The 13,495-nt window shown below is 38.6% G+C and overlaps 1 protein-coding gene across 1 annotated transcript; it reads right to left on the reverse strand.

Moving 5' to 3' along the window:
* Positions 1–8,405: 8,405 nt before the first annotated feature.
* On the reverse strand, positions 8,406–13,162 carry LOC138806653 (zinc finger protein 271-like). The gene is given in 3 exon segments (XM_069992074.1): positions 8,406–8,513; positions 8,515–10,877; positions 13,042–13,162. Coding segments are annotated over 3 exon segments (2,592 nt in total).
* Between the last annotated feature and the right edge of the window lie 333 nt (positions 13,163–13,495).

Raw genomic sequence — 13,495 nt, forward strand, 5'->3', positions numbered from 1 at the left:
ATTTGTATCCCCTTTATGGCTGCATCTTGTCTTATTGCTGTAGCTAGGCATTCTAATACTAGATTGAAGAGAAGTGGAGAGAGTGGGCATCCTTGTCTTGTTCCTGAGTTAAGAGGAAATGGCTTTAGTTTTTCACCATTGAGTATAATGCTGGCTGTAGGTTTGTCATATACAGCCTTTATTGTATTGAGTAATGTTCCATGGATTCCTAATTTTTCCAGAACCTTCATCATAAAGGGGTGTTGGATCTTGTCAAATGCTTTTTCTGCATCTATTGAGATAACCATGTGGTTCTTATTCTTGCTCCTGTTGATGTGATGAATAATATTAATGGATTTGCGTATATTGAACCAGCTTTGCATCCCTGAAATGAATCCTGTTTGATCATGGTGTATGATTTTTTGGATGAATTGTTGAAGTCGATTGGCCAAAATTTTGTTGAGAAATTTTGCATCAATGTTCATCAAAGAAATGGGTCTATAGTTCTCTTTCTTTGATGAGTCCCTGCCTGGTTTTGGGATGAGGGTTATGATGGCTTCATAGAATGTGTTCGGTAGTGAGCTTTCTCTTTCAATTTCATTGAAGAGTTGGAGGAGTATTGGTGTGAGCTCTGCTTTGAAGGCCTTGTAAAATTCCGCTGTAAAACCATCTGGTCCTGGACTTTTCTTAGCTGGGAGGTCTCTTATTGCTGTTTCTATTTCAATGCTTGATATGGGCCTGTTAAGCTGGTTTAACTGATCTTGGTTTAGTTTTGGCATGTCAATATTTGCTAGGAAAAGGTCCATTTCTGTCAAGTTCTCAAACTTATTAGCATAAAGTTTTGAGAAGTATTCCCTTATAATGTTCTGAATCTTGGTTGTTTCCGTGGTGATGTTTCCATTCTCATCTCTGAGTTTATTAATTTGGGTGTGCTCTCTCCTTTTTCTGATAAGGTTTGCTAAGGGTCTGTCAATTTTGTGAAGTTTTTCGAAGAACCAACTCTTTGTTTTGTTGATTCTTTCTATACTTTTTTTGGATTCTAATTCATTTAATTCTGATTTAATTTTGATTATTTCTTTCCGTCTACTGGATTGGGGTTTATCTTGCTGTTCTTTTTCAAGGAGGTTTAGATGTGTCATTAAATTGTTAGTTTCCGATCTCTCCAATTTGTTGATGTAGGAGCTCAGAGCTATAAACTTGCCTCTGAGTACTGCCTTTGCTGTGTCCCAGAGGAGCTGGTAATTTGTGTGTTCATTTTTGTTGAATAGCATGAACATTTGAATTTCCTTTCTAATCTCTTCCATGACCCACTCATGATTCAGCAGTGTGTTGTTCAGCCTCCATGTGATACCGGACTTTCTTTGGTGGCTTTTGGTGTTGAGTTCTAATTTTATTCCCTTGTGGTCAGAGAGAATGCAAGGTATAACTTCAATGTTTCTGAATTTAGACAAGTTTGCTTTTTGGCCTAAAATGTGGTCTATTTTAGAAAACGTTCCATGTGCTGCTGAGAAGAACGTGTATTCTGATGCTGCTGGGTGAAATGTTCGGTAAATGTCTGTTAAGTCTAGTTGATCTATGCAGCTGTTTAGATCTGCGGTTTCTCTGTTGAGTTTTTGCCGAGTTGATCTATCTAGTGGGGAGAGTGGTGTGTTAAAATCCCCAACTATTAATGTCTTTGGATCTATCTGGGATTTGAGGGAAAGTAGTGTTTCTTTGATAAATTTGGGTGCTCCATTGTTTGGCGAATAGATATTTAGAATTGTAATATCCTCCTGAAGGAGAGATCCTTTAATTAGTATGTAGCGACCTTCTTTATCTCTTCTCACGAATTTTAATTTGAAGTCTATTTTATCTGATATTAGGATTGCCACTCCCGCCTGTTTATGAGGGCCGTTTGCTTGGTAGATTTTGTTCCAGCCTTTAACCTTGAAAATATGTTTGTTTTTACGGGCAAGATGTGACTCCTGCAGGCAACAGATAGAAGGGTCTTGTTTTTTAATCCAACTAGACAGTCTATGTCGCTTAATTGGAGAGTTCAGTCCGTTAACGTTAAGAGATAGGACTGAGAGGTATTTGGGGGTTCCTGCCATGTTATCCACCTTCTTGGGGGCTGTGAAAACTGGGTTCTTCCTAAGGTTCTTGGATTCTCAGTTTGGGTGCAGTTTCTTGGCCTTTGTTGCGTTCTTGTTGGTTTTCTATGTGTAGGACATCTTTAAGAATCTTTTGTAGGGCTGGTTTGGTGGAGATGTATTGTTTCAATTTTTCTTTGCTATGGAAGGTTTTTATTTGGCCTTCAGTTATGAAGGAGAGTTTAGCTGGGTACAGTATTCTTGGTTGATAGTTGTTTGTTTTTAGGGCATGGCATACGTCATTCCAGGCTCTTCTTGCTTTGATAGTCTCTGCTGAGAAATCTGAGGTAATTCTAATTGGTTTCCCTTTATAGGTGATTAACCTTTTCTCCTTGACAGCTTTAAGGATCTTTTCCTTGGTCTGGGTTGATCCTGTGTGGATTATAATGTGACGGTGGGATGTCCTATTCTGGTCTGGTCTATTTGGGGTTCTAAAAGCTTCTTGTATCTGAATAGGCCTATCTTTTTGTATGTTTGGGAAGTTCTCTGCTAGGATCCTGTTAAACAAATTTCCTAGACCATTAACTTCTGTTTCTAGGTGCTCCTCTACACCCATTATCCTTAGATTGGGCCTTCTGATGGTGTCTTCCAGGTGTTGGATAGACCTATCATATTTCTTGGACTTGTCTTGGATGGTTGTATGTTCTTTCTCTATAATATCTAGGCTGTCTTCAATCCCTGAGATTCGATCTTCTGCATGGTCTAACCTGCTGTCAAGACTCTCTACTTTGTTTTTTATCTCTTTTCCTTCTAATTGGTCAGCTTTGATGGCTTCAAGTTCTTTGTTGAAGCTCTGTTTTAGGTCTTGTATGAATTTCTTTACTTCCTTAATTTGGTGTTCAGTGTTTGTTCTCAAATCACTTAGTTGATTGGTTATGGTTTCTTTGGACTGCCATTCCTTCTGTTGTGTTCCATTCAGCATTCCCTTTGTGGTCTCCCTGACTTCCTTCAGCTCTTTGTTAATGGATTCCATGAATGTCTTTAGTGATCTTTGTGTATTCTCTACCTGGTCTCTTAATTCGTGAATTACTCTTTGATTAGTTTCCTCCCTTCTCTGGGATTCCTGCAGTTCTCTTTGAGTGTTCTCTGCCTGCTCACGCCATTCCTCCCTTTCTCTTTGAGTATTCTCAAGTTGTTCACGCAAATCCTGTATCAGTTTTTGAGAAGCTTCCTCACGCTTATGATATTCTTGTATAAACTTCTGGGATGCCTCCTCTCTCTCCCTATCACGCTCATACAGAGTCCTTTGTACATTGTCAAACTTCTCATTTATCATGTTTGCTCTTAGTGTTTGTAGAGCTATTTGGGAACTCTCCTCTGGATTATTCTTTATCTGTTCTAATCCCTGATTATCAAGGTTGGAAATTGAGATACCCGAATTTGCCATTTTTCTTGTGTTTTTCCGGCTTACTCGGCCCATTTGAGATAAAGATTGCACCAGTTTTGTGCTAGAACACTATCTTAAGGCAACCATCAACCAAAGTTTGCATTTGTACAGCCAATAGTCTACAGATACAATCTAGTTCAACAGATACATCTATTCAACATCAAACGACTATATGTTAAAGGACTTCGAACCGCAGAGAAGAATTTGGAAAACCAGAAATTATTAGGATTAGGGAGAGATGTGGGTGAAAAATAGGAATAGATTGGTGTGGGGAGGCACAGGGAGAGTTAACTATGTCCTAATCACAGTGCAGGAAATGGGTTGGGTAGGATGCAAGTAGAGAGAGAGAGAAAAAGAAGAGACGGAAAGGGGAATAAAGAGAGACCAGAAAAATAATAGAAACGTAAAAATTAATGTTTTTATAGAGGTTAAAAGACCGTCTATTTAGAGAGGAATGTCAATATGTTCAGAGAAGGGGAGGGACATAGAGGAGATGTGAAAAGCTTTAAGGGAGAAGAAAAGATCAGAAGTTCAGTAGAGCTAGATAAAAAACAAAAAGATAATTAAGAAAGAAAGAAAAAGAGAAAGAAGACAAGAAAAGAAAGGAAAACTCTCATTCACGTAATTCTGAAATAAAAATTATAAGATGAGAAAAAAAAAGTTACTGGAAAACAATTATTTTTTCAGAAGAGGCAAAAATTAAAGATTAATAAAAGTTTTAGAAGGGAAAAAAATTTATATACATATATATATATATAAGGTAACAAAAAACAAAAAACAAGCAAAAAAAAGAAAAGAAGAAGAAGAAGAAAAAAAAAAAGAAAAAAAAAGTCTTTTGATTTTTTTTTTTTTGGGGGGTGGAGGAGTGGGAAGAATCCTGTATCTCCCTTTTGTCTGCAACCAGTCTCTTGTTGGAGTCTCTGGTCAGCTTGAGGTCCTGTGGCTTGATTGGTTTCTTAAGTCGGTTGGTTGGAAGAGGCAGAAAAACGCTCTGCTTTACCCAAGATTTTGAGATCCCCCTCCCAGGTTAGTTTTCTGGGAGGGTGGTCTGCTTTGAGAGTCACAAAAGAGGGGGATGTGGTGATGAGGCTATAGGTTCTGGGTAGAGTTGAGGCCTTTCAACAAACAGTAGCTTTTCCCTGGGGCTATTTTGTGATAAAGCTCACAGCGCCCAGCCTGGAGCCATTCTCAGGGTTTCTGTTTTTCAATTGATTGTGGTGGCTGCTAGAGGGGGGGGCAGCCTCTGGCTCTGGTTACCTAGTGAGGCTAGGCACTCCGATGGCTGGCGCCTGAGCTGGGTAACTTTTCCCTGGATGGAGCTGAGTCTGGCAGGTCACTTCGGCGTTAAGTTCTTGTGACCTGCTAAATGACTCATTTTATTCCAAGGCCTGAGCTGGAGCTAGCAGCAACTCCGAGCTTTGTCGGTATCCAAGATGGAGATCACCGGTGCTGGGGGGGGAGGGGTGGCCTTCCTTCCTCTGCTCCCTGAGGAGTGAGGATGTCGGGCTTGTACTCACGCCGAGTCTTGGATCCTGGGTCGTCTCTGGTGCCGAGTCTTGGATCCTGGGTCGTCTCTGGTCTGCAAGCTGCAGGGTGAAGATGTCCGCTCTTTGTTGGTTCTTGCTGGTGTTGAGTAGAATCCGCTTGCCCGCTGCGTCTGGCTCCTTCGTCCCGGACTCTCTGTGTGAGCGCTCAGGTATGGCCCCCGGCTGTGGTCTCTGTGGCTTGCGACCCTGCCGCCGCCGCTGCCACCGTGGTGGCTGCTGTCGAGCACTCTGGTGCTTCTTTTTGCCTTGGCTTCCCCTCTCTTGTCTAACTCTCTGTCCTGTGATGGCACACTTGGTGTGATTCTCTGGCTTAGGACTGTTCACTGGAACTCTAAAGCTGCTTTCTATGCGAGAGCTTGTTCAGATTCCAGCTTCTCCTCCGCCATCTTCTATCTTTTTTTTTCAATCCAGAAACAAATATCTTAATTGGCTTGTTTTTTATTCTCTTTTTACCACAAAATCGCAGGCTTTTCATCATGTGTGATTTAGCAAGGCTGGAGTCTAGGCAAGGATGTGGCATCTCCCAGTGTGTATGGACTGTCGCATCTCTTGCTGGTTACCTGCAAAATTCTATATGCACTAGTTAAAGACCACTGGTGAAAGACCACACTGGCTTTTGCAGGCTGGTGTCACTGGTTTAGGCAGCTGTGACAACTTTGTTCTGTTACATGGGTATTCCCCATGCCTAGGAGCAAACTGCATCTTGACACACTGTGGTCCCTTGATTATAAAGCGAGTTGATCAGTGCACAGCAGAGGAAACAGAGAATTAAAACCTTAGGCTTAGTTTACCAGTCATGGTCAGAGGTACAATATTTAATCTTAGCATAGATAGACATCAGAAATAACATAAATCACAGCCAACTTAATTACCAATTTCATTGACTTTGGAAAGGAAACCATCTTTTCTAAGTCCTTTCCCATGGCCTTTTAAAACTGCCTGTTTTTTTATTTGGCTTATAGTCAGGTCACAAAGCAATTCAGATTAAACGACAGCTTCCATTGACAAAGATTTTTAGCAAGCAGAATACTTGGTAACTTTGGAACCATTACTGTTTACATATATTACATATAGACAGACAGAGATGTTGGTGCACAGATTAGAGAGCACACTTGAATTCTAAAATTGGCCATTTAAAGTTTTTGGAATTTTAGCAGTAATACTTTGCCTAATCATGGTAGAACCACATAGTCAGTTCAAAACAAAAAACTGCCAACAACAAGAAACTTTTTAGTAAACAGGAGTCAAGACATGAACAGACATATAGCGTGACATAATGGCCCCTATCCTGGTCAGGTAAGGGGGGATGTTTATAGGACCCAAAAACATCCAAGGAAATTTATTGTGAAAGCCACCTTCACGCCCTCCCCCTCTTCACTGGGCTTCCCTCAGAGCACCTGGACCAGTTCCCTCCACCCAGGCACCCCTGTCATGTGACACCAGGCAGCCCACAAGGATCATTTTCGCCTGTATTTTACCCTACCAAATATCTAGCACAGTCTTACCTCTTTCTGCTTATCTCTATAAACCCATGGCTATCTATAAGTATTCTAGCTAGCTTTTGTCCATAATTTTTTCCATGAGTCTAGATTTTTAAATTGCTACAGAATTAAATTTAGCAAAATAATAACTTATAATTTGTTATAGAACTAGAAATTTGGAACTGGAAAAAGCAATATTGTCCTCTTGAGAAATTCACTTTCACCCTCCATAACAGTGAGAAAACACAGACTCTCCACAATATCCACACTAGTGTTTTATTACTCTGAAGAACAATAGCATGGTCTACAAGTTAAAAATTCATAACAGACTCATGAGTAGTAAATAGAAAACAGCATGTAGTAAAATCATTTTGGCATTACTCATCCAAACCCAAATGCTTAAGAATCATGTCTTAATTTTTTCACCAAAGAAACTAGAAATGGAACTGTGATTCTAGTGCTAGAATTTAGCCTTGAGAAAAAGTAGTTAAGGAATGTGGCTAGGCTTTGAGTTCAATCTACAAGACTTGTACCCACACACAAAGAAAATGTATTCCCAAATATGTATTCTTTCAGGTTTTCTGAATGTTTCATGAACTTGGGGATGAAAGATAATGAGACAGATTTTATTCTTGTGTACATTTTGTAATAAACAAGGAGTATTATCTTCCAACAGACCTTCCATTAAAGAAATGAATTGGAATAGTAATAGTGTTATAATGCATACATAGACCACACATATAGTGGAAGACTTTTGGGGAGCAGTGGAGAAATTGATGCTCTCATGTCCTTGGATTAAATCATGATAGTCCTTCCCCATCTATCACTACCAAACCAGCCTGGATGATTTGAGTTCAATCTCAAAGGTCCAGAGCTCCTATTCTGAGAAGTGTTTATTAAATTTCCTTGAACATCCATTCCTCAATATAAAAGACACAAATCAACGATTTCACTATCTTAATACTTTGTCAAGCCTGGAGGTAATTGATACCCATCCCTTTGGTCCAACCCCTGAATAATATGAAGGGGCATCATCCCTACTCTACACAATGAGAGGATGAGAAATGTTGACTCAGTGAGTGGTTTCCCCTTACACCTAGCTTAATTCTACCATGCAGGATTTCTCTATAATTTACAGAGGTTTCTGCCAAAGGTTTCCGTATATTGGGTTTCTTTTTTGTGTGAGTGCTATAATGCTGGCTGAAGGTTCATTTCTGCTTGAAAGACGTCCTCTAATGTTCACTTCACATTTTGTCTTGTCTCTAGGTCTCTGAAATATGTAGAGAAACCTCTGAAACTTCTGGCTAAATATTGGTCTACATTTATTATACTCACATTTTATGTTCTTGGATGTACTGAGGACTGACTTCTATTAAAAATTGCATATTTTTTAGACCTGTTAGTTTTCTTTTCTCCTATGTGATTCAGTTCTCTGATGAACACTGGGCTATGCTGTCGAAGTGGGATTTTCTACATTGGTATTATTCATACCTTGTCTTTCTTGTCTGTGCTCTATAAACATCCCTGCATGATTACTAAGTGAAGGACTTTTTTGATACTTGTTTCGTTTTCTCCTGAGTGTTTTCTGATGAAAATTTAACTATGACTTCTCGAAAACTTTCCACATTTTTTTCATTCATAAGATTTTTCTCCTGTGTGCATTCAATTTGGAACCATGAGGTATGCCTTCTGGCTAAAAGGCTCCACATTTGCAACATTCACAAGGCTTCTATCCAGTTTTGGTTCTATCATGCAAACTTATTTTTCTTCCAGGTGAAACTTTCCATAGTTATCACATTCCTAAGGTTTCTCATGTGTGTGGATTTTCTTATGCTTCCTGAGGTATGAACTCCGGATGAAGGACTTTCCACATTTGTTACATTCATAAGGTTTCTCTCCTGTGTGTGTTCTGATGAATAGTAAGTTTTGACTTATGGTTGAAAGACTTTTCACACACATTACATTCATAAGGTTTCTCTCCTGTGTGTGTGTGTTCTCTGATGGCGAATAAGGTGAAACTGCTGTCTGAAATACTTTCCACATTTGTTACATTCATAAGGTTTCTCCCCTGTATGTGTTCTCTGATGGACAGTAAGGTGTGGTTTTAATCTGAAATACTTTCCACATTTGTTACATTCATAAGGTTTCTCTCCTGTGTGTGTTCTCTGATGAACAGTAAGGTATGACTTACGGGTGAAAGACTTTTCACACACATTACATTCATAAGGTTTCTCTCCTGTGTGTGTTCTCTGATGAACAGTAAGTTCTGACTTACGGATGAAAGACTTTTCACACACATTACATTCATAAGGTTTCTCTCCTGTATGAGTTCTCTGATGAACAGTAAGGTCTGACTTTTGTCTGAAAAAATTTTCACATTTGTCACATTCATAAGGTTTCTCCCCTGTATGTGTTCTCTGATGGACAGTAAGGTGTGATTTTAATCTGAAATACTTTCCACATTTGTTACATTCATAAGATTTCTCTCCTGTGTGTGTTCTCTGATGAACAGTAAGTTCTGACTTACGGGTGAAAGACTTTTCACACACATTACATTCATAAGGTTTCTCTCCTGTGTGTGTTCTCTGATGAACAGTAAGTTCTGACTTACGGGTGAAAGACTTTTCACACACATTACATTCATAAGGTTTCTCTCCTGTGTGTGTTCTCTGATGAACAGTAAGTTCTGACTTACAGGTGAAAGACTTTTCACACACATTACATTCATAAGGTTTCTCTCCTGTGTGTGTTCTCTGATGGAGAATAAGGTGAAACTGCTGTCTGAAATACTTTCCACATTTGTTACATTCATAAGGTTTCTCCCCTGTATGTGTTCTCTGATGGACAGTAAGGTATGATTTTAATCTGAAATACTTTCCACATTTGTTACATTCATAAGGTTTCTCTCCTGTGTGTGTTCTCTGATGAACAGTAAGGTGTGACTTACGGGTGAAAGACTTTTCACACACATTACATTCATAAGGTTTCTCTCCTGTGTGTGTTCTCTGATGAACAGTAAGTTCTGACTTACGGGTGAAAGACTTTTCACACACATTACATTCATAAGGTTTCTCTCCTGTGTGTGTTCTCTGATGAACAGTAAGTTCTGACTTACAGGTGAAAGACTTTTCACACACATTACATTCATAAGGTTTCTCTCCTGTGTGTGTTCTCTGATGGCGAATAAGGTGAAACTGCTGTCTGAAATACTTTCCACATTTGTTACATTCATAAGGTTTCTCCCCTGTATGTGTTCTCTGATGGACAGTAAGGTATGATTTTAATCTGAAATACTTTCCACATTTGTTACATTCATAAGGTTTCTCTCCTGTGTGTGTTCTCTGATGAACAGTAAGGTGTGACTTACAGGTGAAAGACTTTTCACACACATTACATTCATAAGGTTTTTCTCCTGTATGAGTTCTCTGATGAACAGTAAGGTCTGACTTCTGTCTGAAATAATTTCCACATTTGTCACATTCATAAGATTTCTCTTGTGTGTGTATTCTCTGAAACATATTGATGTATGACTTCATTCTACATGAATTTCCACATTTGTTACATTCATCAAACTTCTGTTCTTTGTCAGTTCTGTGATGCCTTCTGAGACCTGACTTTTGAGTGGAAAATTTCCTACATGCTTCATATTCATAGGGTTTCTCTTCTGGTGTTGTTTTAGGTTTGTCAGATCTTAGTTCTGACTTCTTAGAGATAGATTTTCCACATTGTTTAAACTCATCAGGCTTCTCTGGATATTTCCTCTCAGGTTTTGTAAGGTGTAAATCCTTACTGAATGATTTCTTACATTCACTACTTGTATAAGGATTCTCTCCTGTGTCTCTTTTCTGAGGCATAGTGACTGGAAACCTCCTTCCCTGACAAAGTTCTTGGGCAAGAAGAGCAGACTTATCATATTCTTCTCTATATTCATTATGGTTAGAGGTGGAATCTCTGACACAAACCCAATTATGTGGAAAGAATATCATCTTTGAATTTAATATCTTCTCTCCTCCATATTCAAAATATGGACCATCATAATTTTGACTAAAAGCCTCTGAATATCTAAGCGATTGTTTAACTACAGGAGAAACACCAGGCATATATGCAGCCGGCATCTTAACAGGCTCACCGTAGGGGAGCATGTTCTGACACTGAATGAACTCATCCGTCATCATCCTTAAGGAGTTCTCATCAGTCCTATTCAGATCTGGCTTCTGTTTTGAGGTCAAGTTAGAAGTTGTCACTAATCTCACTCTTTGCTCTATTGTGTTAATATTTCTGACAGCTACGTCACACAGACATTCATCTGGACCTTCCTGGTAAGTCTTAATCACATGCTTCATTTTTTGAACATCTAAAATGAGTTATATAAAGAAGAAAAAATAAATAAATAAGATCCAAATACTCCTTAATATAAAGGTAAAGACATTTTTCCCATCTTAACTGTTACAAATTTTAAAATATTAAAGTAGGAATTGATTTATGAGAAATAAATTTCTTTCACCACAATGTATTGATTAAGAAAGTAATACTCTTCCTTACACCCTTTTTTGTCATGGGGCATGAACTCCAGGCCTGGTGTTGTCCTTCAGCTCTTCAGCTCAAAGCTAGCTCTCTACCATTTCAGCCACGGCAAGACTCCCAGGTTTTTCTGCTTATGTGGTGCTGAAGAATCGAACCCAGAGCCTTATGCATGCAAGGCAAGCACACTACCACTGAGCTACTATAATCAAGAACTCTGATAACAACAGATGCTGGAGGGGATATGGACAGAAGGGAACGGTACTGCATTTTTGTTGGCAGTGTAAACCTGTTCAACCACTTTAGAAAACAGAATGGAGACTCCTCAAAAGACTCCACATAGAGCTCCCTTATGAATCAGCAATCCCACTTATGGGCATTTACCCAAATGATCACAAACAAGACCATACTAAGGGTACCAGCACAACTATGCTTATTGCAGCATTGTTTACCATAGCTAAGATAAGGAACAAACACAAATGCCCCTCAGTAGATGAATGGTTCAAGAAAATGTGGTATATATGCATAATGGAATTCCATGCATTCATCGGAAAGAATGATATGGCTCCATTCGTTAGGAAATGGAAAGACTTGGAAAAATTATATTGAGTGAAGTATGCCAGGCCCAAAGAAACAGGTCCCATGGTTCCCCTTATTTCAATAACTAGTATATGTCTGAGACAAGCAGAAACGGTCAATAAGTTGATGTTAGGCCAAACGAACCCCAAGATAAGGACTCATATTTTTTTCTTTCTTGCTATTGTTTCTAACATATATATATATATATATATATATATATATATATATATATATATATGATATTTCTTTGTTGCTTTATATGTCCCTCCCCCATGGTATAAGCCCTGTTTTTACTGTGTTTGATGTAGGTATAATTTGTGGAGGGGAAGGTGGACCCATTCCAACAATGAGATGTACAAGACGTTATGTCAAAAAATGAACTTTACAACTTTGGCTGGGGCGGGGGGCTGGAGGGGAATGATGGGAAGGGATGGTAACGGAAATCAAAGGAGGGGGCAACAATGCTTGATAAGAAATGTACTCATTACCTTTCCCATGTACTTGTAACCCCTCTGTAAATGATTTTCACAATAAAAAAAGAGTAACACTGACAGTTTATGATGGAAAATGTTTTTCTGTGTTTCAGGTATGTCTTTTGTTTATGTCAGAGGAATTATTTATACAAATTACTAAACTATTTACTGCTAGCTTTTTAACCTGTATAATTTAATATGTATCATTCTTCATTTTTTCCCAAAAATTGATTTGTTTGATCTTAGGGGAATAGATGCTTTGTATTGTTTTATTTTCTTAAAATAATTTATATATTGTGCTACTTTACTTCTCAAACATTAGGAGAACAGTATTTTCTAACTTTGGAGATTGTACCATTTTTATACAAACCTTTGCTTTCACCTGAGAAATAAGTTTTATAACCACATTTCTTCAGTTATAAGTTCTCACTGTGAATTAAGTATCTTTAGAAATTTTAAATTTGTTTCCCTCCATCTTAGACAGAATCTCATCAGACTTTTAAACCCTCAGACTCATGAACTAAAGCCACATCAGCTCACCACCTAGTTAATCATTCTCTCTAGACTGAAAGCTTTGGTTCTGTATCCTGGCCTCTACCCTCCATATCCTTATCAGAGGATAGCAGCCTTGGCATAGTCATTTGCTATACCTGCCTAGTCCTAGTTTCAAAGAAAACTAAATCTCATTTTTCACATTTCTAATTTTCTTTTTTCAAAATAATTTCCACAAAGAGAAAGAGTTGCTAACTTTACCGTTACTGCCCTACACAGTTCAGTGTGCATCTACATGCATTTTTGATTCACAACTCTAACACAAAGATCACCTAGTTCTCTGCTACACATGGGACGCAAGGGAATTTGGAATATTATTGGTCAGTACATAGCAAGACAAATTTACCAATTTGGTTCTGGATCCAAGATCATACGCAAGATGCTTTAACTCACCTGAGAAATTCTTGTCTGAGGCTTCTCTCATATATGACTCTTCATCTTGCTCCAGCTTGACAATCAATTGAGGTTTAGGACCAGTGTGCCCTGTTAAGAAGAGTGAAGACCTATTGCTCATGCTGTGTCAAAATTGTTCTAAGTTTTCAGATATCCTGTTAACAAGGTTGCTCCCAAATCTTTCATTTCTCACTGGCTCCATGGTTGAATCTCCCTTAGGTTTGAATTAATTTTGCAGGTTGTGTGACTTGAATGCAATTCATTTTCTCAAGGTTAGCATTCTATTAGTTTGACTCCTAGCTCCACTTCCAGTTTAAAAGTGGTTATCTTGAGATAAGAGTCTCATGGAGACTTCACTGGCATTTTTTCTTCCAACTGAAAGCCTCAGATTTCAGACTCCTAAGAATTACAGGCATGAACCACTGCATCTAGTACTAGGTTTGGATTATAAATA

Source organism: Dipodomys merriami, unplaced genomic scaffold (assembly GCF_024711535.1).
Source record: "Dipodomys merriami isolate MVZ:Mamm:240054 unplaced genomic scaffold, mDipMer1.0.p SCAF_403, whole genome shotgun sequence".
In the NCBI taxonomy this organism is placed as follows: Eukaryota; Metazoa; Chordata; class Mammalia; order Rodentia; family Heteromyidae; genus Dipodomys; species Dipodomys merriami.